Here is a 25,155-nt window from a genome sequence, read left to right as displayed (position 1 = left end):
AACATTACTGGATATACAGTTCATCTTATCTAATGCATCACTGGTAGCAGATTAGTTATTTTCTTTGTCCAAATATAGTGTACGGTTAGGAAAAGTCCTATAAAGTACATAGTCACAGAAAATGTTTTTTTTAAAAAAAAATACATTAACTAGCCATTTAAAACTTAAAAAAAACACATTTAAAAAAAATGTTAAAAACGAAAAAAAATCACGTTTTTCAGTTTTTTTAATGTCAAACAGTTTTTTTTTCATTTTCTATTTTTTATTTGTTGCAAATTTACTTATCTTTTGATGTTTGTGTTATTAGTTTCTCATTTATTTTATTTTTCTCTCACTTTTAGTTTTTTTAAATCTTTAAAAATTTGCCATATCTTTTTCGTTTTTTTCAAGTTCACATTATTATACATGAGAAAAGCCTCATCGTTTAAAACTCAGAGAGGTTATTTGTGACTATGCTATAAAGGTCTTCATTATTAAAAAATTCATGTTCTTGTTGAAGTATGTAGGATCAAGATGCCTGTCATTTTGTCTTTATGATACTATTTCTTGTGCATGCACATGATCTGTCAGAACTGATGGAAAAATGTGCAGTTGCTTGTGAACACATCTTCACCTGCGCTATTTCCCTTCCTTTTTCTCCTTATTTACAATTCCGTGTTGCATCAAGTTGCCAAAGAATTCGAGCACAGCACTGACACAACTTTGATATGTATGTGTTAACTTTTCAGAATAATATTGCTCAAGCTACTACGGACAGTAGAGAAGAGGTACCTCCAGAAGCATCAGCCTTCGACACAAAGCATGTTTTAGTTCATGCAAGATATGGATGTCAATGATCTGATCAGTCTGAGTAGATATGTCTGGTTTGTATTCTACTTTGTCTGTTTTCAATACCTTGGAAGACACTTAGGATGTTATTAATCCAACAAAGCACCAAGTGTCAACGTAACACTCCCAAGAACTGGTTGGACTACAGCTCATCTTATGGGTAAGGAAGAAAAACACTTAATGCTTGAACTATGAATCAGATATATTAATCATGCAATTCACAACACACTGAGCAGGAATAACCAACCTGGGGTTTAAGCCACAGTGTTTAGATATAACCGAACATGGAGCCGGAAACCAGGTAGGCCTTATTTAAGCTAGAAACTGAATTCTTAGTTCAACTTATTAAACATGAAACCTCTCGAGCCTGTATTTTAATTTTTAATAAATCAAGAAGCTTTTTACGTAAAGTCCTCCAAATCTCTTACTTTCCTCTTTTTTTTCTCAAAAGGTGCGAATGGTCTCAGCCAACAAGTGATTCACCTCTTGGTCTTAAATTTTTCGCATCTCATCAGTTCATAGCATTAAAGGTTTGGCTCTACCAACAAAAGGTTAACTTCAGCATCTTTATCAGTTTTTACATTCATAAGTAATGAATCTTGCTTTTAAGACCAAAGCAGTTTGGAGATGATCTTAATAGGTTTCTCTGTTGCAGGAAAAATACTAAAAATACATGGAATTTTCAACTTCTGGTACTCATGTATTGGATAAATACAGGTCAGAACATCCCCTGCTTTGCCTTGACTTTTGTGAAGGTATCTTCTGTTGACGATCCATGGAACTGATATCTAGCTGCTGAATCTTTAGCTTTGTGTCAGTGGTTGTAGTTGGCTGTCGTTTATGGTTCATGTGAAATTTCATCCTCATTGGTCCTCAAAGAATTTAAGCACTGATCCTGCCTTGAACTTGTGTATGGTATTACAATGTTCTACCTTTAATTTTGCACAGCTTCATTTAAAATTTTAGATAATCGCCCTGCACCTGCCCTGGGAGATTCTTCCGCTGGAATCGCGTTGGATAGATTGATTTGATAGAAACTCATGATTCTCTTTCATCAGTTAAGCTTGTTATAGTCTCCCGATACTGTACTGCCTTTTTTCTTCTGTCAATGCTCTGATCTTACTTGTTTTGGCATTCCCGGATGAGGTCCAACTACCTCACACAAAATTGAAGCCTCAAAATCGACTCGAGTTGTTTACCTCAAAGACCCCTATTCCCTTTCTTCACCTCCAACTCCTGTGAAGCAGTCAGGCTCAGATTCTCTAAAGCAATGGCTGCAGTCTGGACATGCTCCAGCAGAACTCCATAAATTTTCTTCCGGACCCTCCCACAGGAGCTGGTTTCTTCATCTGAAGGCGGTGCAACATCTTCAGAACCATCCCTGTCCAACCAGTCATTAACCCGTTTAAGCTGACAGAGAACTCCAGAAATCTGGGTGTCCACAGGGGTTGACATTTTTTTGTCTGTGATTTCATCCAAACATTTCTCAATGTAGTTTAGGAACCAAGTCCTACACTCAGACTGCAATGAGCTTGCCAGGTCTGCAGCTTCCATCAGAACAAATCCTTTTTCCCAAGGTGGGTTCTCCAGTATAATGTCTCGGCCCTTGACTTCACCATTCTTTGTGTTTTTGATAAACTCGGAAATGCCTTTGCTTTTTTTTCCGCAGCATGACAGAGAACTTGCATTTCTTTCTGTAACATTTGTTGAACTGTTGCATGTTTCTTGTAGTGGAGAAAGATCTGACGCCACAGCAGCTTTTACCCATGAAGCAGCTTGTTTTTTTGTGTCCAATGAAACTGTGAATGCTTCTTCAATTTCATCTGAGCTGATGGACCCGTGCTCTATCATTCTCTGTGAGCTGGTTAATGTCAGTGACTGTATCATCTGCACAGCCTGTGCTAGTTCATCATGGAAATTCAAGAATTGTTCGACTGTTGTTTGAGGATCACTCTCTTCGCTTGTTGATTGCAGCTTTGTGAATGCACTGAAGTGCAAAATGATGTCAGCCTCAATTAGTTAGATTAATTCTTTGTTGGAAGAACTTTAGGGTGATGAGACTTTGCCATTATTTCCTGGTAAACAAAATGATGAAAGCATAGAGGAAGAGGAACTTGATCAATGTCACTCTGAACTCTGAAGTTTCCATGTTGCAGGACTCATGCTCCTAATGCTTTGATTTGCTTAGAGATGACAATGACGCAACTTCTGTCCAGCCAAGGATTTTATGTTATGGAGCCTCATTACAGTTGTTGGACCTAAACTATTGATGGGAATTCTACATTTTAAATTGAAGTCCTGCACAATTTGCAGTACTTGGCGAGTAAATTAAGGTCATCGCTCTTCTGCATCATCTGTCAAATATCTGCAGCCCATAGATCATTATTTTTAGTGGAAACCCGCATGTAGCAGCAACGGTGAACCAGAATTGTGATTCATAGGGTTCCAATTGATATTCCCAGCAAGCTAGCCTAAGCATGTCTGCCTGCTACTGTGCATTTTTGTTTAAGTTGGTTTTCGAGACTGCCAGCAAAAGCCATTCAGAGAGGCTTGAACAAAAACAGGATAATGCACTCTCATCAAGAATTTTTCCGGAAAGTACTGAACCTTTCTGAAACCATCTGAAAGGCCTCCCAGGTCAGACGTCATTAATATGCACTAAATTCATCAAATCCATCAGGCGCCAAGAATTTTTTGGATTGGGATCACTAGGAACCAGTTTGACACTAAAGGACAGAATTTAGATTTTCATAACTTTCAAAGGACAGAATGCTAAACGAAAATTCGTAATTCTTTTCAGAGGTTGATAGCTGGAAACTCAAACATGCAGTTTTCTGAAAACAAGGAAATAGGAAAAAAATATCACTCTGTGCTGCCATTACCTCAAGCACCGAATCAATCTCTCAGCGGCAGAAGCTTCTTGCAAGGCCTCCACGGCAGCAAGCAGTGCTGCATCTCTGCGCTTTGAGACTTCCTGACATCATTGTACTCGATTATGAGAACTCCTCCAACATTTTTAACGGTATAAAATACAACTAAAAGCAAATTACCTTCCCTAGCTTTGCAAGATTTACTGGTACTGAACACCACGGAACAACGGTGATGCTCTTACTGAATTTCGAAGCTGCAGCTGGATCAATGCATTCTTCACATGTTTTATTTACAGCAGGAGCCTTCTTAATCAAAGTACTTGCCAATTTTAAAGTTCTCTCTGCCTCCCTCCTTCTAAACGATGTACCATTTAATTTGTCGTCCTTGTGAAACCTGTCATGCGAGCGAATAGGAGAAGCCTGCAACTGTCAACAAGAAAATAGAAATCGAATCATCCAAATAAGACAGAGGTTCATTGGGAAAACAAGCGGTAATCCTCAGCATTGTGAAACTGCAAAGGTGATTTTACTTCGGCTAAACTATCTGTCAACTGTCGTATGCTAGACTAGTTCATACATGCGAGTTAATGACCAATATTTGGCATATTCCTCAAATTTATTTAAGAGTTAACCCGAGCAAGATCTCAATTAGGAAGACCAATGTCAGTTCTATGAACTGAATTTTTTTTCTATCCATGTATTTCTTTCTTCTGTATGAAGATCTCAGCCAGCGGTTTAGTCCTATTTGCTCTCCTTGGTTGTCATTTTTGTGCTCTTCATGACAGATTTGCTATAATCTGGTCAGACGAAAGAGCTTCCAATGCATACAGAACTTACGAAGAGCAATGCAAGATAGTAAGTAATTGGCATGGGAGAGACTCACGCTTGAACGGTGGGATTTTGGTCGCTTTACAGATTTGGACAACCGTTCTCTAGTCCTTGCGTCACTTGCTCCATCCCAGCTCCTCCGAAGTGCTTTTTGCTCAAAATTCTGTCCTTGAAAAATATCCAGTATAGAAGGAGTAGGTATTTTCTGCTTTGGAGTCCGCCTTGTATTGGAAGCTGGTGCACACTGTTCCGTTGATCGACGAGGAGGGTAAGCCGCTTCTGCATCAGAACAAGGAGTTGACGATGCTTTTCTCAGACCTTTGGCCGATGCATTTGAGGAAAAGACATCGTGAATTGGTGAGGTAGGAATTGATCTAAAATTCCTCGGGCTCTTCTTCTTTACGATAGTCTCGGAATCACTACTTCTAAACTTCATTGAAGTTGTTTTGTCCAATTTCTTCTTTGAAGGCTGTCTGATCTTATTCCTTTCTGGCCCCATGCACTCCCATCTTTTGCTGCCACTGTACTCTGCACCTAATTCTAAACTTTGAGGACCGTTCTTCTCTGTGCTCAATCCTATGGACTCATCATCATCCACAGTCTTCTGATCATCAGAATTCTCGTCGTCAACTGATAAAGAGGGCATCGTAAATGGATCATAGAACCCTGAGGATTGGGCGGCGATGATATCTTCCGGAGTTCCAATGCAAGGATGGCGACCAGGGAGTGGCCTAATCCCCTTGAGAATTGGAACAGGAGTTGCAGGCTCCAGTTGGCGTACGTAGATGCATTGTCCTAGCTGCAGTTTATCGTTGAGAATCATTTCTTGGTATTCTGCAGGCAAAGAAACATAAGTAGCATGTGAAGAATCCGAGACCTTCAAGTAGAAACCTTGGTTTGGCTCAAGATCGTTTCCTCCCAGTGCCGGAACGATGCTGATGATCTGCAAGAGGGATGATCTTTGGTCAGCTGTTGCATTCTCCGGCGAGTTCATATTCTGTAAAAGCTTGATAAGGACTCCGGGGCACAGCAGCGCCATTCTGAAGAATCAAAGTAGATGATTCAAGCTTGATCGGCTATAAGAATGGTGCACAATCTTCTGAATCATATAGATATGTCGAGCAGCTCTCTTCTCAAATTCTTCACGGAAACAGGACTCTGCTACTGCTGCCAATGTACAGCAACCAAATCGCCAAAAAGCATCAGAAAATTTTGCCACTCTCCCAAATCCAATTTCAATTTAAACCATTCTATTCAGGCTTTCCTAAGTGGAAGAATGCATGAAACAATATCTGAATCACATGCAACCTTATCAGTGTTCTCGTCATAAAATCAGAAAGCCTATTTCCTACAATCGCCACAAATCCTTGGACTCGGTAGGACTCGGTGTCATCAATGCAATAAAGGTTGGATATCCTATTGCGTCATGTTGGAGGTTCCCATCTTTCTTGTCCATGGATTGCCACCTTTCAATTTCTCAAAATTCCATCACTAGGACCATTTTCAAACTTGCAATATCTCCGACGAGTTCAATCAGCCACGGCTCTCTGAGCCCCACAATGGTTCTAAGGTGAGCTCAGAGGAACGTTTTCAGATGGCCATATCTTCCTTACATTGAACAATGCAAAGAACGCTGTCCTTCCAGTGAATAAAAATTATGGTCATCCATTTCTCTAAATTTCCTTTCCAGTGGTCAGATTGATAGTAATGCTAGAGTGAAGTACCCTGGAAATCGGAAATGCCGAAGAAACAATGGACTAGAGAGCCTTCAAATTCTATTGTTAGTCCAGAAAGCTAATTCAGAATTGATCTATAACCTAAATTTAACAGAGCATGCAAAAAAAATGGGTACCTCCGATTCAGGGTTGACTGGTTCAAGAATCCTTCTCGGGATGGTCGTAATTAGATTATAAAAACAATAAAACAAAAGAAACAAAAGAGTAGAAGTTTCCTATTGCACATCCAAATGCTCAAAGTTGCAACTCTTTTTTGGCGAAACAGGACATTTAAATTCCGCCATGGTTAATCAAAAAGATGGATAATTTTTTTTTTTCTAAATTCAATTTCAATAGTTGTGGACCTGATCAGAACACTAAATGACTCCACCATTGCTCATTTTGTTTCGAATTGGTTTAGGTGGATTTCAACCACCAAGTTTTTGCATTACGTAGGCATTCTTCTATTGCCCCAAGACCTATCTAAGCGTCAAAGTTTATTAAAACATATTTTCACTACTAAATCAATTAGAAAATCGTATATACAACAAGATCAGGACAAGCGTAAAAGCATGGAAAACCAAATATCTACATGTCTATGTTTGCTTGGAATAGATCTCTCTCTCTCTCTCTCTCTCTCTCTCTCTCTATATATATATATATATATATATATATATATATATATATATATAACTCATATACGTTTCATTACAAAACAAAATCAAAACATCTCTAACGAGGCAATATTACTCAAAAGTCTATACACTCCGCTCCAAAAAATTATAATTATTTAACAAGGAACAAAATAATTTTGGACAAAATCATGGAGAAAAGCACTCTTAATAACCAGTTAGTCCAGAGAAATGCTTCTTCATTGAACGATCTTTCTGGTAATGATTGCGTCCACCTCTTCTTCCCCGACCACGTCCTCTGTTTGAATTTCTCCCACCTGCTGCTTCTACACTGTCGGAGGCTTGGTCCGGACCGCCTGAATCCATTAGAGCCTTGACTGCCCCCAACGGGATGTTGCCGCCACGGCCAAGCCCGTGAATTGTCTCCCGCTGGACTTGATTGACCAAAGCGGCCTCCTGGGCGTTGGTTACAGCAATTCCGCCGGAGACTTTGTAACTATAATTCTTACCATCCTTCACATAGAACTGGGTTTTCTTTTGACCCCATCTTAGGTTGGAATTTCTTCCCGCATTCACATGTTCGGACGGAGTGGAACTACCTCGTTTTGAAGCGACCCCATCCCCAAGAGCCTCCGCTTCTTCGTATCCAGATTCAACCAGACTAAGGCCCAAGTCATCAAACGAGTCATCGTATTCATCTTCATATTCATACTGTGAAGCAAGAACTGCAGTCTGTTCGGAATCTTTAGCGCCCTTGTCATCTAAAAATGAAGAATTAACCTCATCATTTTTCTGCTTTCTCACAAACCTCCCATACAAAGAATTAGAAGATGATTCTTCGGTATTTCTGTCTGATAAGCCAATGCTCACAGAGGATGATGATCCTTGGTTGTTTTTGGCTGCAAACACAGGGGAGGAGGACGGTACAGTCACTGGCTCTTCCAACACTCCCTTTCCTTTATCCTTCCTGCTAATTTTAGGTGTTGGAAATGTTTCAAGAGTGACATCAAGAGATTTTAAATCTCGATGCAGAGTTCCTTCAAGTATTCTCTGAATCACCTCCTCTGCGTCTTGATTATAGGCTTTGAGGCAAGCAGAGAGAAACCCCTTGCCATAATCAGGGAAAATGTCCTTTATTTGACTGATCCTGGATTCAAGGATAACTCTTTCTTCATCTGCTTGCACTTTCTCACTCAATGAGTGAATTTCTTCCACGGGATTATTTTCTCTCAGATCAGAAGGATTGCTTGCCACAAGCAGTTGTAAACTTTTCCACTGTTCATCATCCAAGAAAATCCATCCTGTGAAAAGAGGAAGAAAATCAGTTGAACTGAAATGCCAAACAATAACAATTAGTTGAAAATCAGTTGAAATGAAATGTCAAAGAAAAGGAAAACAAAATACAGTTAATTCACAAAACAGTTGCACTAGTACGCATCTGTTTATGGATATCCCAGCCTGTCTTGATACATCAAGACATAAAAATTAAGCTGATCACCAAAATATTGCTGCAACTAACAGTAAAGGAAAATAACACTTTAACAGAGCACGCTGATTGATATAAATATTACTTTTGCAGAACCCACAACAGCACAAGATTCATTCTGTGTATTAAATGCATGTGCCTCCTGCCAAGCGGCAAGGTTATCATGAGCTCACTCAAAACAAGTCATTTGCACCTAACCTTGAGCCAATGCTGCAAGTCTGCAACATCCCTGAGATTAAAACTGTAAATTGAAAGTCCAAGATGCTTACACCTTGAAGCAAACACCCATCCCGGTGGCTTATATTTAACATCACATACCATGCTGTGCTAGATGACAATGAACAAACTTTCGTTTACATGAACATTATTGTTTTTTGTCTACTAGCCTTAATTTGAAGCTTACTTTAATGCTTTTAGACTTGCTTGCTTCAAGGTTGTCTGGAGGTATTCTGCACCTCTCCTTGCACTACACTTTTTGCGATATAAGCCAAATTCAAGCAATGACTCTCGGTGCGTACAAGCAGTACATAGCAAACTTGCGCAAGTTCTTAGGTTTCTCAAACATATCACATACTGCAGCTCTGTTTCCCCCTTCCACCGCCCACCCCAAGCCACCATCTCCTCCCCCTTCCTCCCCCACCCACCCCCCTCTTTGATCATACTGCAGTAGCGTGTGTGCATGAGACAATAATAATTACCATAAAGTATCGTTTACAATTTGAGCTCATTTGTTATGGAGCAGAACTGGTAAGATTGTAGCTTCAATATCCAAAACCACATCATAACATTTCTTGACAAGGCCACCAAGGTCGTCTCCAAAGATGACACTATGAATGGTTACTAAATAAGGAAAAGCATGCTAAAAAGCACCAGAGCTGCATATCTGACCTCTTGAACTTAAACATGACACGAAAATAGACAATCAAGTCTAAGCTCAAGGTACTGAAGTATTTACCATCATTCCGCAAAGTCTCCATCCTAGCCAAAATTTTGAAATTCTTTTCAAATCCCTGAATAAATGTTTTTCTCCCATGGTGCTCCTGGAGGTCATACGAGACTCCTATGCTAAGCTCACGTAAAACTTGCAAGATAATATCTCCCCTTATTCCTGGGTCCTCAAATTTGACAGGGAACATCTTTGTGGAGTTAATAAGCAAATGAACTTCAGCTGGTGACTGGTTCAAATAACAGAAGTCCAGTAATTTCCAACCAAACTTTACTATCCGTGTTGACAACATAGTCAGGCAAAGAGAAATATTAGGAGCTGTGCCATTAAAAGAGCTTTTGAATTTGTCCACATTGGTAGTCGAAATGAGTGCAAATCCCTGTTCTAAAGATGTCAGAAGTGAATCATGTAATCTTGCAAGTGTGGTAAGCAACTCATCGTGGCCATCACTGTATACAGCACAAACACCAGAGAAAGGTGTCAATGATATTAAAACCAAAGTTACGTAAAATATTTCACATATAAAATACCACAAGCTGGCAAACCTAGAGACGGCAATACCTTGTTTCCACAGGATATGAGAAAGATGCTGCTGCAGGTTCGTATGCCTCCACAAAGGCATCAAGAGTTGAGACCGCATCATTAATGAAGTCCATTACCTGGAAATCCATGAGAACAACGTGTAAAAGGATACTTAACAAAACGAAGAGACAAACTTTGATATCTACTAGCCAATAACTCCTGTTGATTCAAACACATGCCTCCAAAAAATCTTCATGAAGCTGAGTATGACCATTTCTTTCATCACTACCAGCAGCAAAAAGAACCTGCACATTGTAAAGAGCTGGGAAATGAATTGCAGCACTTTGTATAATTCACAAACTATTAAGCAAAAGTAAAACTTCCAGCAATGGTACAGTTACTGCTAATTCAAGCCAAAACATGAAAACTGGCAAAATGTAGGCATTATTATCAAAAGATACACCAAACTTCCAGCAATGATACAGTTACTGCTAATTCAAGCCAAAAGATGAAAATTGGCAAAATGTAGGCATTATTATCAAAAGATACACCTTACAGTGAGCATCAATGCTCAGAAAGAGGAGCAAAAATTTGAGATCACGAAAAAAACTCTCTTAAGCACAATTCTGAAAATGTGGAAGTTGACAAATGATAAAGGAAGAACCACCTAAATCTCAAAAACAACCTGGCTTTTGTGGAGGAAGCTTTTCATTTGAATAAGTTATGCTGAAAATAATGGACAAATTTCAACAGCAAAATATGCACATGGTTATGATGCAAAATTTTGCATACAGTACCTCCAATACTGAGCTGCAGCGCTTATGCATTGTATGGACAATCCTAAGAAAATGGTTCACTGCATCTACTAAATTCTCGATGAGCAGAGGTTGAGATCTCATTGCATTTGAAACCTGCTCAACAACTTCTCATTAATGAAAATAGCATATTAATCAGAAACTAATGCATAGAACAATGTGCAATCCAATCATAAAACCAGAAATATTTTACCAGATATAATTCTGTTTCTTCAGAAATGTATCATGTAGGAAAGATATAATCTCTCTCTCTCTCTCTCTCCCCCCCCCCCCCCTCTCTCCCCAACAAAATGCATGTAAATAAACCTCAATGGATGGCAAGTGAGAACGACCTTCAGCCTTTCAGATACAAAATTGATGACATAATAGAAAGACCATGATGCCCGATATGGTCAATCTTAGAGGCTGAGAATTGGGTTTTGAGCAGCCTCACAAAATCCAGCTTGAGTCCAGACTCCAGAAGAATATGCCTCCTTAGTGGCTGCAGTAGGCATGTCCTGGCTTTGACAATATGATAAAACGGGCAGGATCTACAATCATCCACGAGATCTACATCTAGATCTACTAAAGGTCCGATGCTGAACTGTGTCTAGCAACAATTTTACTTCTACTAAGTACTAACCGAAAAATAGTCCATCTATTTGACCCATTATGCTGGCTATTAGCATCTGGTCTTTGCAATAAGATCTTCGTCTCTGGCAGACATCTTATTTATTGCAGAATGTGTAAGCAAATTAAAGTTAGGCGAAATTAAAGTGGGTTTCCAACTGAGTCAACAGGATTATGGTATAAGCATCTTACAAAGACACCAGAGTTAGCTCTGTGTTAGCTCAGAATAAACTATAAAGTACCAATACTACAATAATTATACCCATAAATATAGATGCAGTCATGACAAAAATTACATGGCTAAAAGGATTCCACTATGACACATTCTCGGCGCCTTTGAGCTGCCCCGGTTGGAAAACTTGCAGTCATGACATCTTCAGTCAGGATTCAAGAAGCACCAATGAGTTATTAATTGTCTCTTTCTTCTCACATAAACAATGATTTTTTTTCATCCCACAAGATAAAGACAGTGTTAAACAAGCTAGACATATAGAAGAGACAGGTGCTACTCACTTACCAATGACCTTGTCAGCTCTTTGTTGTCGTGATAGTAGATGGCACATATGTCTAACAATTTTGGCAAGTCAAGCAGTTTGCTTTCTTGCAACAGGGCTGCACAGATAATAAAGAAAGATAATAAAGACTGACAATGTGTCATACTGAGTGAACACAAAAGTGTTCCCTAATGTGACCATCCTAAAGATATCATTTATGAGTTTTCAGAATATAAATGGCAAAACTAAATACCTGTGTGCTCCTTGGGACTCAGACTATCGCTAGCACGGGCACCAGGATCTTTGTTAGAAGATCTACATCATACAACCAGGATTCAGCAAATCATTCATGAAAACATGAATGAAAAAACAGGTCAAAGCATCATAGATTCATAACCAAATAAAGCTGAACTAACAGGCGATAGAAGAACATGAAGACACGACGGCTTAGCTCAGACTCCCCAACTATCAACCCAGCAACTGTTTCTTTGGGCCCATGATGAGGAAAGTCATACCATCTGCTCCGGAACTGTAGAAAGCTATCCAAGAAGACATGTACAGAACTTTCTCTAGCAACTGGAGAGGAAGAACATGATTTTGTGAATTTGTGACACAGATGTTATAAACATAGTATTAGTTTCAATAAGTTCAAGAAATTGTAATAAAAAAAACAAGTTCAGAGTAAAATCTATCAAGATAGTATAACAGAAATATGCACTATGCGGGCACAATATGGATGTACATATCCAATACACAGATGTCTACTCCAGTAAAGCATACACCATATGAAGAATGCCATTTGACAAGTGAAACACTACCTTAAATAAGAGGTACCCCTAACAAAGCAATCTGTTTCTTAAGACCTAGTAAAGAGTAAAGACAATAGGTAGGGTCTAACAGACTTGATCAACAGGCATACATGTGGTTGTCAATGCAGAGCTTGGTAATAGTAGGATACAGATTAACATATTGAAGAATGAATGATTAAGCATTGATAAACATATACCAGATGCCCTTGCTCTTGGTCCTTTGCTAGGATGGTTCTCTTCTATTTATTAGTCTCTTCTCTGTTGCCATGTTTACCTTTTGCATGCCAACTTGGGTTCACCCCCAGAAGCCACTGAGTCTTGGCTAAAGAGCTGACATTCCATGTCCTCCTTGCCTATACTTCTTACCGTCCTTGCACATTTCAACGGAAAAGGATGGCCATGGATATGTGGATGGAAGAAAGAAGGATAGGTTGTACGCCAGAACCTAATAGTTCCCATCAAATTTATCCAGCCAACTGATCTAATATAGACTTAATGAACACACAGAGACGTACTCTGCTTTCAGCATCAGCATTCACTCCTACAAATCCTTTTAGACAAGCGTTGGAAACTAGCTTTGTTTGACTAACAAAAAGTTCTCTCTGTAGTTATACTCTATAGCAACATGACCTTGTAGAAGACAGTATTGAATTGGCTGAACAGGATCAGAACTATCAATGCTACACAGAAGCACATTTGAATATCTTGAGGAGCATGTGGATCGCAATTTGCATCAATCAGGCACATTTGTAGAGAGAAGAGCTGAAATGATCCATTTTCAGCATGAATATTAATAATAGGCAGTAGCTTCAATGAAACTAACTACCATGCAAAAATCACATAACTATTCATGTTAACCATTACCTGGACAAGCGTCAGCAGGAACAGAGAAAAGACTCGAAGTATGTCTTACCATTCATTTGGAAGGAAATAAGATACTAACCTCAGTAGCACATAACAACTATGATAATGAGGACGATCGATGTCGGGCACAATAAAATCCTACACTTTTCGTGTTTAGTTCTCTAAATAGAACAGAGACTATTATGGATGAAATAAGTATAAAACGATTGCACAGATAAGCATCATGAGTTCAAATTACAACAAAACTTCGAAAAGAAATAACAAGAAACCTAGTTCTCCTTATGCCCATTGATGCTGAAATTAGACTAAATTTACAAACCAACGAATCAACAAGCAAGAAGAAAGGAAAACAGTTACCCTCTTTCCAGAATTGACGAGGTTTCATCTTCAATAACCGAGAGAGCTCCTCGTTCATAAGGTCGACCACCTTCTGCGACTCGACGGGATCAAGCCCGCCGTCCTCGGCCCCAAGGCCGATGGCCACCGCCTCGTCTTGCGGCAAGTAGTTCACGAACCTCACCTGTCTCTCCGTTAACCCGGTTCGAGGCTCGTCGTGCTCACCTTGGTTCGAGGAAATCGAACCGCCATCGGATTGGAAATCCGCTGTTTTTTTTGACGACCCATCATCAACTTTGCGTGAATTCTCCCTCAGTGAAGACGTGAACGACGCGATAGGAGTCGAATCACCAGAACTCGATGCGTTCTGTGATTTGGGCACGAACTTTTTCTGGTTTGCAGGGTGTCTCCTGCCGCCTTCCGATCGGTAGTGGTGTCTAGACGCCATAAATCCCGTTTCCTCGACGAAGGAAGTGATTTTAAAGAGTGGAAAATAACTGCAGAGGCGATTGAGAACTACTCGCTTCGGATAAATGGAAGAAGTCTCTCGGTGCGTGCTTTCTCTAACTCGATTACCTATTCGAACGCTTCGACTCCCCGATCGCTTCCTGGTCTTAGCAGTCCAGATATGGTCACGCGACCGACTAGGAAGGAAGGCGCTTTCCAATGTTCCTGCTCCCAAAATAACGTGAAAATAATGTGTCAAAGGTGCTTCACTGGCTTTTCTCGACGTTTTGTTTAATTGAAAACCAAAATAACCTGCCGGGAAAGGAGGTCGGAACTTTCTAACATGCCGGCAGCGGAACCGCCAAAAAGCTCATGCATAGAACGTGAAAATCAACCCGTTATAGTTGTACTTTATTTTTCCTCGACCACGCGAGTGAGAAAGAGAGAGAGAGACACGATGATACAGATTTTAAAACTTAATAATAGAATTCTTTTTGTTTCACGATATTTTTACTCATTCCTAAAACACTTTACATACTTTAGTATTAACAAAACAACATATTAAAATAAAAGTCTCATGTCACCAATGGTAAAAAGAAAATAAATATGACATGAGGGACCTACAATTCATATGTTTCATGTGGGTGGGCGGGCGAGAGGTTAACAACTCATAAGTTGGAAAATAGACTCAAAGACCTTCCTGTCATTCTTGGTTTGGTTATATCAATGTCAGCGATGGCAAGAGTGCACCCTTAAACATAGCTTCCACATCCGACTACTTAGACATGGAGATATAGCATCTATAGAATCGAATTACCAAGTGTCTTGGTGAAGGCTAGTTCAATTGTGTAGATGAGTGACCTAGGGGGTTTGGCCTAACTGGTTGAACCAGATATTTGTGGAAGCACAATTGTTGGCCAATTCTAACTATGTAGCTCTAGACTTTAGAGGCATAAGAAAGAGGAGCCTTAGCTTCTCATTCCTAGTGTAGATTTTAGGGCTCAGTCAAAAGCAACATTTTATAGATGCCACTTTTTTTTCTGTTATTGGGAACTGCTCTCCTCAAGGTTGGTTTTGATACCTTTGGATTAAATCCGGAGCAATCATGAGAACCATGTGGATTTAAGATCAGTGCATCATGGTTTGGTTTGATTTCCTTCCAATCTCGAATTACGATTCTATAGATTTAGCATTCACTACATAATGTTACAAAACCCTGGGTCCAAAATCTGCTCCAAATTTCAAAGCAGCTTGCATCTTAAATCACCTCAGAAGTCAGATCTACTCTCAAATTTGCACAAAGCAAGGCAAAAGGGGAGAGGGCGAACACACGACTTACTTCAAATCGATGCAGCATTTGTCTACTTGACGCACATCGAAACTGCCTGAATGTGGATTACGTTAAAATCCAACCAATGAGAACCAAAATTTTAACCAACTTCATTTGGATAATGATGATTACTCTGTTGGAACAGAAGAGCGAGTAGAGCGCCCAAACCCAAAGAACCCAATTTTTGCGATCACGACACCTTCTTTTAGTTTAGAGGATCCATTTCTTAGTTCAAGATCTCTCTTATTTAACTGGAACAAGAACTAATACCCATGCTCGCTGCATATCGTTCAGGAGAACCGTGGGTTCTGCATCTTGTTTTCGTCGCGCTGGGAAGAGCCAACCCTTAAAATATGTGTTTCGGACATATACATTTATAATCAATCGAAACTTGCATTCAAAAGATACTGTTTCTAGAAAAAATATATAGTGTTTTAAATCACATGCTTCTTTCAAGATAATGTGATTTGCCATTAAAGAGGCTCAAATGCGTTGCATATTTTGCGAAGTTAGTGATTGCCTTTAGCTATTAAGTTGGTTGATGTGCTGGTGAGAGTTTGGTTATCAGTTTGATTATCATGAACAAACTATAGAATGGTAGCAGTATAATACTCTAACTGATGAGTATAGGATTGATCCACCTAACGTTGATCGACCTCCTCTTCGGTGAAGAGAAAAGGTGTGCGATCGTAATTTCACGGGAAAAAAAAGTTGATGTTGACGAGACAATCAAAGTACAGGGTTCGCATAAAGAATGAACTCTGGATCTCGTCCCAGCCGTTTATTTTGGAAAATAAGCTTCGCCCATACCAGCCAGGGGCCCAGTTGTTGGACTTTGTGGGTACGAACTTTAGCATTTACTTAAGTCACCACCACGGTCTATAAAACGACGATGTTACATTCACACGCGAGAGATTTATAAAAAAAAGAAACTACTTTGAAGGATTAGTTAAACTATATTTCAATTATTTTTCCAAAAAGAGACCTTGCAAAAGATGAAACTGAATGCAGTTTGAACATGTAATACTCATGCTTTTACATCATTTAAGCCAAATTAATCACATATAGCTCGAAAGTTCATAAATGGAAGGAAAGCATTTCATTCAAACGTGCATAACGTATGATCTAAGCATCATTCCTTTATCTTGATACTTACGTTGGGAGTGCATCCGTATCAATAGCAGAGCTAAAAAAATTTGGGTTGGAGGTACTAATTTAAAAGCTTTCATATTAAAAGCTTTCGTACCAAAGGACAGCAATATACATAAATCAGTAAATATTTGAAGGCTTCTATCTAAAAATAAAGAAATTTTGTGAAGCTGGCAATGCATACACCTACCAACATGTGGCTCCCCCACTTATCCAGATCGCTTATGTTGCTAAATACAAGTCCAAATTAAGGGTTTCAGACTTTTAATCACCAGAATACCCAACATTTCCAATGAGAAAGGATACACTTACAATAACTTTTTTTTTTTTTACAGTCAAGCAACCATGATTCCTCAACTACGGCTACTTTAAAACTATTAAACCCAAATATCTACTCAAACTAAATATTAATATTTACAAATAAAGCAAAAGCTAAAAGCATTATAAATTATTGCTAAATGCATTATGAATGTTGTTGAACCATAAATTGTCACTAATACCCATGTGATAACCATTTTTTTATGAACGAATCTCTAATTTTTTAATTATCTTCTAATATCAATGGTTTTGTGTGTGTGTATACATATATATATATATATATATTACTTTGAAAAGAAACGTGCACCTTAGTTCTCTTGAGAGTGGTGGTAAGGTGCTTTCTCTTGCCACCGCAACTGAATCTTTATGTCCACGATGGATGATGAATGGTTAGCTGCATGACAGCCACATGACACTGCACTCTGCCAACCCTCTTGATCCTGTCTGCACCTGCACTTAGGCTGATTTGACGCCACATAAAGCACGCCAATGGAGAATTTCGTACTTGGAGGGTAAAATGCTATGGAACTGCAACGTTGATAACAGCTTGATTTTGGTCACCATAAATAATGACAATAAGTCGGGGTGAGATTACACTGACCAAAACAAATACAAGGAAGATTTTTGTTGATCTTGTTTAGACTTTGGGGACATATTTGTGGCACCGCAGCCAGGACGAGACCCAAATCAATCCGCAGAAACTGCACCTACCCACGGAGCCTTATACAGTGGGGCGAGAAAGGGACATAGGGGCGGCAGGTGCTCTACTTAATTTGACCTGTTCCAGTCCTTTAAGTGGAAGCTCCTGATCTCGTCCATACCCAATTCCATTACCACCACATGAAATGATTCCCCTTCCACGTCCATCTAAAAATGGTTGGACACACATCGCTATTTACTTAACTTATTCACGTTTTGTTTTCTGAAAAACGAAAGACCACTGGCATTTTAGTGAAACTGCTTTCAAAAACCAACCTCCAGGCGGCATCGAAAATATGAAAGGAGAGATACTAGGAAGAAAGAAAACGAACCTCAAGGCGACGGAGACCGACGCCAGCTTCCTGAAGGCAAAGCGTTGCTTGAACCACGAGCGAGCGGCTGGCCCTTGGTTCTATGGCACATCCAGCGGAGCTGCGGAAGCACATGCAAGAGGGCATTTCCGGTATTAACTCGACACGAGAATGGCCTCCCGTCGTCGTCTGCCTGCCGTCGGTGGGGTTACCTTGACTTTTAAAAAACACTTGTTCCGACTCCGATTCTTGACGTGTATAGTAGAAAAAACTGGGGTTCTTCCTTCGTACATGCTTGCTTCTCCAACATGGGTACCCCCAAAAACGAATTTCCTCTACCGGTAACTCACACCGAGCTTCCCACCTTTTTCCCGAGAAGCGACTTGCATTTGGGGTTATCAGAAAATAATGTATGTTAAGGAAATTTTAGCCAATCTAGTAAAGGCCGCTAGTTTTTTAACTGGCTATTAGTTCATACTAGTGATTCAGGGCAAGCTGACAGATTTATGGCTGCTTGCTCGTGTGTTTTGGAGAAGAAATAAAGATAAAACAATAGTATCCAAACCACCTTGCGCTAATGCGAAAAAAGTTTTATAAAAACTAGAGACTCATTATTTTATGAAACTACAGAGTAAAATAATCTGATTCTGCGATTCGACATTTCACTTTTGATCCTCCAACTTCTTTGATTACATAAAATGTCAGAAAGCAGCTTAAAAACGACCACCAGAAAATAAATGTATTAAAAACCAAGCAATCGAGTTGCACCGGGTCCATTTCCGAAAATTAGTTCCGGAACACAACGGTCGAGTCACGAGTGTTGGGCGAATTTCATAAACCACTAAACAAATGGGTTTCGAATTTTAAACGCATTGAATGCCTCCAGTGACAGGTTTGACGAGGACACTTAGTCAGGCGAATCCAGCGTCTGGACAAAGCAGGGTCTGCGTCGGGACGTGTGGACAAGGTGTCCCATTAGAGCACACGTCCCTTTGCGCATTTCTTCTGCATTTCGTCAAGAGGCCACACCGCCAGTTGCGGTGCGGGAACCGTAACTACACTAAATATGCGGTTGGGTACAATGACAAACTTGTCCTCACAGCGTAAAGGGGCGGAGAAATCAGGCATGGGAGACCGAATCAGGGAGACGATGGTAATTGAGCAGAAAAAAAGGCGGAAAAGGGTATCGGAAAAGAGAAAGCAAGGGGGGACCCAGGAGGAACTGCGGCCCTGTGCCGACTGGGAGGAAACGGCTGAGATCAGCAGCGAATCCAGATCTTTGCTGCCCTCAGAAGCTTCCTTTGCCTCCCCAGTTATTGCACTGAAGGCATCATGCCATGAATTTAATAACAATTGAACGACGGAAAGAGAGATTAACCGGTGACTATTCGGATGAGAGCAGGGGACCTGCGTGCGAGACAGAGAGATGAACCAGTGGGCGGTGTTTTGATCGTAAACCAAATCTGCCATGAAAACCCATTCTCTGCTTCTCGCTCTTTCAAAAGCGTCTGCCTTGATTTTCCATTGATCCTGCCGCACTGGCTTTAGACCTTAGCCTACCATTGGGAGAGAGAGAGAGTTAGAGGGGGAGAGACAGGGGGAGCCATGGAACCTCCTTTCAAGTTCTTCTTCCTTCTGGTGCTGACCGTCAGCATTGCTCTTTCTGCTTTCTCTACCGTCGGCATGGAGAATGCCGGAGACAACCCGTCCAGAAGGATCCTCCACCAACCACTATTCCCCATGGACCCCCCTGCTCCTCCTGCACAGCCATTCCCTACGACTCCCGTCACCCCGTCTCAGGATTCACCATTCTTCCCCACGACGCCCCCCGGGCCACCATCAAACCCGACTCAGACACCCTCCATCTCAGTCCCTTCAAACGTCTCTGAACAGGGCAGGGTGCAAAGCCGATCAGTAAAGCCTGCTGGGAAGATCTTCATAGCGGCATCAGTCTCGATTGTTGCTGTGATTTTCGTCCTTGCGTTGGCTTGCTTCTTCTACTATCGCAGAGCGCAGAATTCCGCTGAATCGGAGAAATTAGTCGGACGACAGGACGCGGTCAGGCACGAAACACCCAGCGAGCCCGTCCGGGATCCGCCACCGGAAACGTCAGCTGCATCACACTTTCTGTACATTGGGACGGTTGAGCCTTCTCGGGGTAAAAGTGGGGAGATGAAGAGCTCCCCATACCATAGGTTGAGAGAGAGCCAGACCAGGCTAGACTTGCATCAGCCGAGCCCGGAGCTCCAGCCACTTCCTCCGCTCGCAGGACCGCACCACCGGAGTAGTCCTTCTACAACGCTGCTGCGACTGCACCAGTCGAGCCCGGACCTTCAGCCACTGCCTCCGCTCTCAGGACCGCAGCAGCAGAGTCCACAGGCGAATAAATTGTCGGAAAGGCAAGGTGACCGAAGTCCTCCGTCCACGATGTCATCGGATGAGGGAGAGTCCTATCACACCGCCAAGAACTCGGCCGGCAATTATCTTAGCCCCCACAGGCGGTCTCTGCAGCAGAATTTTAGTCATTATGCCACCACCAATACCAGCAGCACCACCAGGAGCAGCACAAGCACAAATAGCAGCACTAACAGCAGCACCAGCAGTGAGGGAGGCATGGAGCATACTTACGCCGTCTCCTGTAGAGCTTCAGCAGCACGGCGCAGCCCTGCCGAAAGCCCGAATAGTCAGGCCAGGTTAATAACTGCAGAATCACCACCATTGCAGCCAATGAGTGTTCCACTGCAGTCAGCATCTTCTGATGCTAGGGCGCCATCTCCACCCAGGAGGAAACCCAATCATTCATCATCCTCTTCTGCAGTAGCAAGTCTTCCGTTTCCTCCTCCAACGCAAAGAGTAGCTCAAAAATTTCAACAACCAAAAGCTGCAGCAGCAGTAGCAGCACCGCCTCCTCCTCCTCCACCACCACCACCCCCTCCACCTCCCCCAACATCACGGCCGTCACCACTCCTGCGGCCACCACCACCATCATCAGTACCTATGCAGCTAAAGCACCCAATATTAAACAAGAATATGCTGCCCAAGCCTTGTCCTCCACCCATGGCCGCTGGTGTACAGGATACAGCAAAACCTCCGGGAAGCAAAAAATCACAGGATGGCGTTACTAAGCCTGTAAGCACAGCGCCTGATGTAAATGCCAGCACGGAATCTATGGATTCATCAGCAAATAATTTCACTGAAGCAGAAAATGACACCCTCAGACCCAGATTGAAGCCTCTGCACTGGGACAAAGTTCGAGCCAGTTCAGACCGTGCCATGGTCTGGGACAGACTGAAATCAAGCTCTTTCAAGTAAGAACCTCAAACTACAAATTTCTGAATGAGGTTTCAGGGGACTTCGGTAAAACTAGAATGAACTAATTAGGGTAATTAGGTTCATCTTACTATTGAGTAAAAATTACATCTCCTAGGTGAAAGCCCGTAATGTGGTGCAGCAGTTCTGGTTCTGTTATAAGAGCTTGAGTTGGATGCAGGCATTCTTAGAATATACGTTCTAGAGAAACCTCTGCTTTCTTTATGGTGTAACTGTATCAGTAATTTGCTACTTGTTTTCAGACTGGATGAGAACATGATTGAGGCTTTGTTTGTCTGCAACCCTGCAAATGTTGCTCCACAGGAAGCTGTCAAAAAACCTATCACTCCTGCTGTTCCTCAGGAGAACAGGGTGCTTGATTCCAAAAAATCCCAAAACATAGCTATCCTTCTCAGAGCACTGAATGTGACAAGAGAAGAGGTGTGCGAAGCACTTTTGGAAGGCAAGATTTTCTCTTTTTTTACTATATTTTTTATGTTATGAATCGTTAATTTCATTGTAACATGAAAGTAGATATGATGTTTATGTTCCTAAAACTAAGAAGAATCGAGAACAGGGTTCAGCTTTTAAGGTGGGCGGTGATATGGCTTCAGCCTGGATTGAGCAACTAGGTGTTCAATTCGCTTTGGCCACTATAATTTGGCTGGATCGTCTTAATTCGACATAGTTTTAAATCTGTTTACTATCTAGAGGTTAGAACTGCAACTACAACATAGATTTCATGAAGTTAACAAATAGAAGAATGAGAAAATAGGAACATTGACGAGGAAGTTCCTGTCCACATCTACTAGTGGCTATGTGTTGGATAAGCATCTTGAATTGATCATGGAATAACGCTGTATTTGCAGGAAATTTGTTAACTACGAGATTAGTGCATCCATAGCAAAATTTATTGAACTTAAACGAGTAGAAGCATTAGGAACATCGACAAGGAAGTTGATGCCCCACATGCTAGTGGCTGCCCTAACAACACATGCATAATTCATAAGCATTCAAAAACATGCATCATTATACACCTAGCAACATTGACGAACCAGAATTGAAATTTATGTGTCCTTAACCAGCAGTTTGTCCAGTGTAATGCACTGGTCAGCATTCGAGTGCCAAGTGTTCAAAAGGCCCAGGCAGAACCAGTATGCCTAAGTTTTGTTCTTGTTGTCAACTGACGTTCAATGGAATGACCAGGGGTGCCAACTCTGAATTCCTAAGTTTTACACCTAGAAACGTGTAGTAACTTCATTACAAGGATGCACCAAACCGAATTCCATAACGACCTCAATGTACAATGTATTATTTTAACTTAAGTTACAGACCTTGTGTCAACTGCTTTCTTCAGTACGAACAAGTTGAAACTGAAGTCAACCCAAAATTAGTGAACAACAACCATAAATTTCATTAAAAAAAATTGTCAAATTTGATCCTCGTTATGGAGGCTGTTATTTGTTACTAAGACTAAAAGTAACTACTTGTGGAGCCACAGCAACAAAATGTGATGTATCAAAACTTACCTGTCATCTGATAATTGAACAATTAGGATATGATAACAATGGCAGTGAACATGTCCACATAACCAATTCATTCATTCTAATAATTTTTATAGCCAATATTTAAACCATTAGGGTTTGATAACAAGAATATTAAGTGTGTCCTTATACAGGCTATTAGAAAAAAAAAATGAAAATGGTATTACAAATGTCTATGATTATTGGCTTCAGTTCTATGTTGATCATCTTGAGAAAAGATGAGGAGTTTATGAACCTTATTGTCATACTATGTATGTCCTGGTCTGTAGTATTTTTTTTTAGTGGGTGGACTGTGGTCTGCTATACCAGGCAGTAGGTTGGGTTAATACAAAAATAAAGATAGTTTATCTGACTTTATCATTATAAAATAAAAGAAATTTCAAGTAGGTATGCACCAGGAATAGGAATACTAATGTCTTTGGATGTCAAACTCAAGCAAATGTCTCTTGGAAATCAAGAAAGTCAGAATATGTATTGTCAGTATGCAGTAATTGTCAATCAAACACCACCTCTTTCGACTGTAAGAAAAAGTTTTCTTGATTGCTACAGGGAATCCTGAAGGCTTAGGTTCAGAACTTTTGGAGACTATAGTGAAGATGGCACCAACCAAAGAAGAAGAGCTTAAACTCAAGGAATACAGTGGAGACACGTCAAAACTTGGGCCTGCAGAAAGGTTCCTGAAGGCCATACTAGATATTCCCTTTGCTTTCAAAAGGATTGATGCACTGCTATATAGAATCAATTTTGAAGCAGAAGTAAAATATCTCAGAAAGTCTTTTGAAACTTTGGAGGTAATGGATCAAATTTAAATTTCCTACTTGCAGGCATTAATAATTTACGGTTTTTAGTAAGTAATAACTTTAATTTGTTAATAATTACTAAAAATCCAATCACACGGGATGTTTTTGAAATACTTCTGTAACATTCTCTATCAAACGGAAGAAAGATAACCATGTATGACTAAAATCTAGACTTTCTGAAATAATACTATAGGTGAACTTATGATACACATATCTTCATCATTCTCTTCTTGCCAGCATTCTTAGTTGTTACCTGCAAAACCTGTTCAGGCAGCCTGTGAAGAACTGAGAAGCAGCCGGCTATTCCTCAGATTGCTTGAAGCTGTACTCAAGGCTGGAAATAGGATGAATGTTGGGACAAACCGAGGTGATGCTGAAGCGTTTAAGCTTGATACACTTCTGAAGCTAGTAGATATCAAAGGAACAGATGGGAAAACAACACTCCTCCACTTTGTCGTTCAAGAAATTATCAGGTCTGGAGGTCAAGGAATTTGCAGTGACAAGGAAGAGCAGCACCCTGACTTCAAATGTGAAAGTGAAACAAAAAGTATGCACCCTAAGACCATAGAGGACAATTTCAGGAGACAAGGTTTGCAGGTTGTCTCTGGACTAGCCAATGAACTTTGCAATGTGAAGAAGGCAGCAGGAATGGATTCAGATGTCCTAAGCAGCTACGTCTCCAAGCTCGCACAAGGGCTGGGAAAAATAAATTTGGTCTTGCAGCTGGAAGATGCACAGAGAAGCAAAGGAAGTGACAATGGGAAATTCTCCAAATCAATGAAGCAGTTCCTTAGTACAGCTGAAGCAGAAATACTTCGGGTGAAGGCTGAGGAAAGTGTGGCACTATCCTTAGTTAAAGAGATAACAGAGTACTTCCACGGTGATGCAGCAAAGGAGGAAGCCCATCCTTTCAGAATATTTATGGTTGTGAGGGATTTCCTGTCAATCTTGGATCATGTTTGCAAAGAAGTAGGGAGGATGCAGGAAAGAACAATAATGGGTTCAACTCGATCATTTCGGATATCTGTGAATACTTCCTTACCATCTTTCCCAAGATATCAAAGACGGCAGGGAAGTTCAGACGATGAAAGTTTGTCGCCATAGTAACTAACTACTAGTGTTTCTTCTAAGTTGCTAACTCAAATCAGGATAAATGGTTCAAATTGGAAGAAAGGAAAAATCGATGCAATGGGCGTTCAGACTGCCCTGATGTCACACTTATAAAGTTTGTGGTTATATTCTCTATGTAGAATCTGAAGAGGACTTCTGTCAATAACTTATACAATATAATCTGAACAGAAGATTTCAAAGATGCATTCACATACAAGAAACACTGGTATGCTGTTTTATTGAGATGCGCATAGCATGAGCCTTGCACCCTTCGAAAAGCAGGACAGTGAAAGATTACCGCTGTAAGTAAAACTAGTTCTTTGGCCAAGGTAAGGCTTGTTTACTCCTTCAAAAGAAATAACTGCATTCTGGCGTTGCCGGGTA

General features: G+C 40.6%; 3 protein-coding genes across 4 annotated transcripts; 1 reads left to right on the top strand and 2 right to left on the bottom strand.

Annotated features, from left to right (window-relative positions):
- Positions 1–1,432: 1,432 nt before the first annotated feature.
- Positions 1,433–6,158, bottom strand: LOC116250550 (uncharacterized). 2 transcript variants are annotated; one of them, XM_031624257.1, is made up of 5 exons: positions 5,404–6,158; positions 4,582–5,325; positions 3,879–4,124; positions 3,711–3,802; positions 1,433–2,815 (listed from the first exon to the last, which is right to left on the bottom strand). In XM_031624257.1, exons 1-5 carry the CDS (start codon positions 5,563–5,565, stop codon positions 2,029–2,031), a joined length of 2,031 nt encoding a protein of 676 aa, XP_031480117.1. In that variant the 5' UTR covers positions 5,566–6,158; the 3' UTR covers positions 1,433–2,028. The 2 variants fall into 2 exon arrangements, with proteins under 2 accessions (XP_031480117.1, XP_031480116.1); XM_031624256.1 differs by having other exon boundaries at positions 4,582–5,690; positions 5,835–6,158.
- Positions 6,159–6,931: 773 nt separating this feature from the next.
- On the bottom strand, positions 6,932–14,426 carry LOC116250696 (uncharacterized). The gene is made up of 9 exons (XM_031624527.2): positions 13,776–14,426; positions 12,162–12,321; positions 11,999–12,060; positions 11,769–11,863; positions 10,625–10,738; positions 10,067–10,132; positions 9,867–9,964; positions 9,315–9,754; positions 6,932–8,174 (listed from the first exon to the last, which is right to left on the bottom strand). Exons 1-9 carry the CDS (start codon positions 14,200–14,202, stop codon positions 7,081–7,083), a joined length of 2,556 nt encoding a protein of 851 aa, XP_031480387.1. The 5' UTR covers positions 14,203–14,426; the 3' UTR covers positions 6,932–7,080.
- A 4,336-nt stretch (positions 14,427–18,762) lies between these two features.
- On the top strand, positions 18,763–25,155 carry LOC116251133 (formin-like protein 6). The gene is made up of 4 exons (XM_031625218.2): positions 18,763–21,316; positions 21,581–21,780; positions 23,411–23,652; positions 23,932–25,155. The coding sequence occupies exons 1-4, from the start codon at positions 19,614–19,616 to the stop codon at positions 24,763–24,765; spliced, it is 2,979 nt and encodes a 992-aa protein (XP_031481078.1). The 5' UTR covers positions 18,763–19,613; the 3' UTR covers positions 24,766–25,155.

The sequence above is a fragment of the Nymphaea colorata genome, chromosome 3 (assembly GCF_008831285.2).
Source record: "Nymphaea colorata isolate Beijing-Zhang1983 chromosome 3, ASM883128v2, whole genome shotgun sequence".
In the NCBI taxonomy this organism is placed as follows: domain Eukaryota; kingdom Viridiplantae; phylum Streptophyta; class Magnoliopsida; order Nymphaeales; family Nymphaeaceae; genus Nymphaea; species Nymphaea colorata.
This window is presented reverse-complemented; position numbering and strand designations above follow the sequence as displayed.

What these genes read in the sequence shown, in the direction of transcription:
- LOC116250550 (XM_031624256.1), bottom strand. Translation starts at nt 5,565, where the DNA reads ATGGCGCTGCTGTGCCCCGGAGTCCTTATCAAGCTTTTACAGAATATG. An exon ending in CAAAATCCCACCGTTCAAGC is followed by an intron (nt 4,125 to 4,581) that starts GTGAGTCTCTCC and finishes TCTTGTTGACAG; the next exon opens with TTGCAGGCTTCTCCTATTCG. An exon ending in AGATTGATTCGGTGCTTGAG is followed by an intron (nt 2,816 to 3,710) that starts GTAATGGCAGCA and finishes TTTGCACTTCAG; the next exon opens with TGCATTCACAAAGCTGCAAT.
- LOC116250696 (XM_031624527.2), bottom strand. Translation starts at nt 14,202, where the DNA reads ATGGCGTCTAGACACCACTACCGATCGGAAGGCGGCAGGAGACACCCT. An exon ending in TCATATCCTGTGGAAACAAG is followed by an intron (nt 9,755 to 9,866) that starts GTATTGCCGTCT and finishes TGCTGTATACAG; the next exon opens with TGATGGCCACGATGAGTTGC. An exon ending in GGAGACTTTGCGGAATGATG is followed by an intron (nt 8,175 to 9,314) that starts GTAAATACTTCA and finishes CTCTTTTCACAG; the next exon opens with GATGGATTTTCTTGGATGAT.
- LOC116251133 (XM_031625218.2), top strand. Translation starts at nt 19,614, where the DNA reads ATGGAACCTCCTTTCAAGTTCTTCTTCCTTCTGGTGCTGACCGTCAGC. An exon ending in CTGAAATCAAGCTCTTTCAA is followed by an intron (nt 21,317 to 21,580) that starts GTAAGAACCTCA and finishes ACTTGTTTTCAG; the next exon opens with ACTGGATGAGAACATGATTG. An exon ending in GTGCGAAGCACTTTTGGAAG is followed by an intron (nt 21,781 to 23,410) that starts GCAAGATTTTCT and finishes TGATTGCTACAG; the next exon opens with GGAATCCTGAAGGCTTAGGT.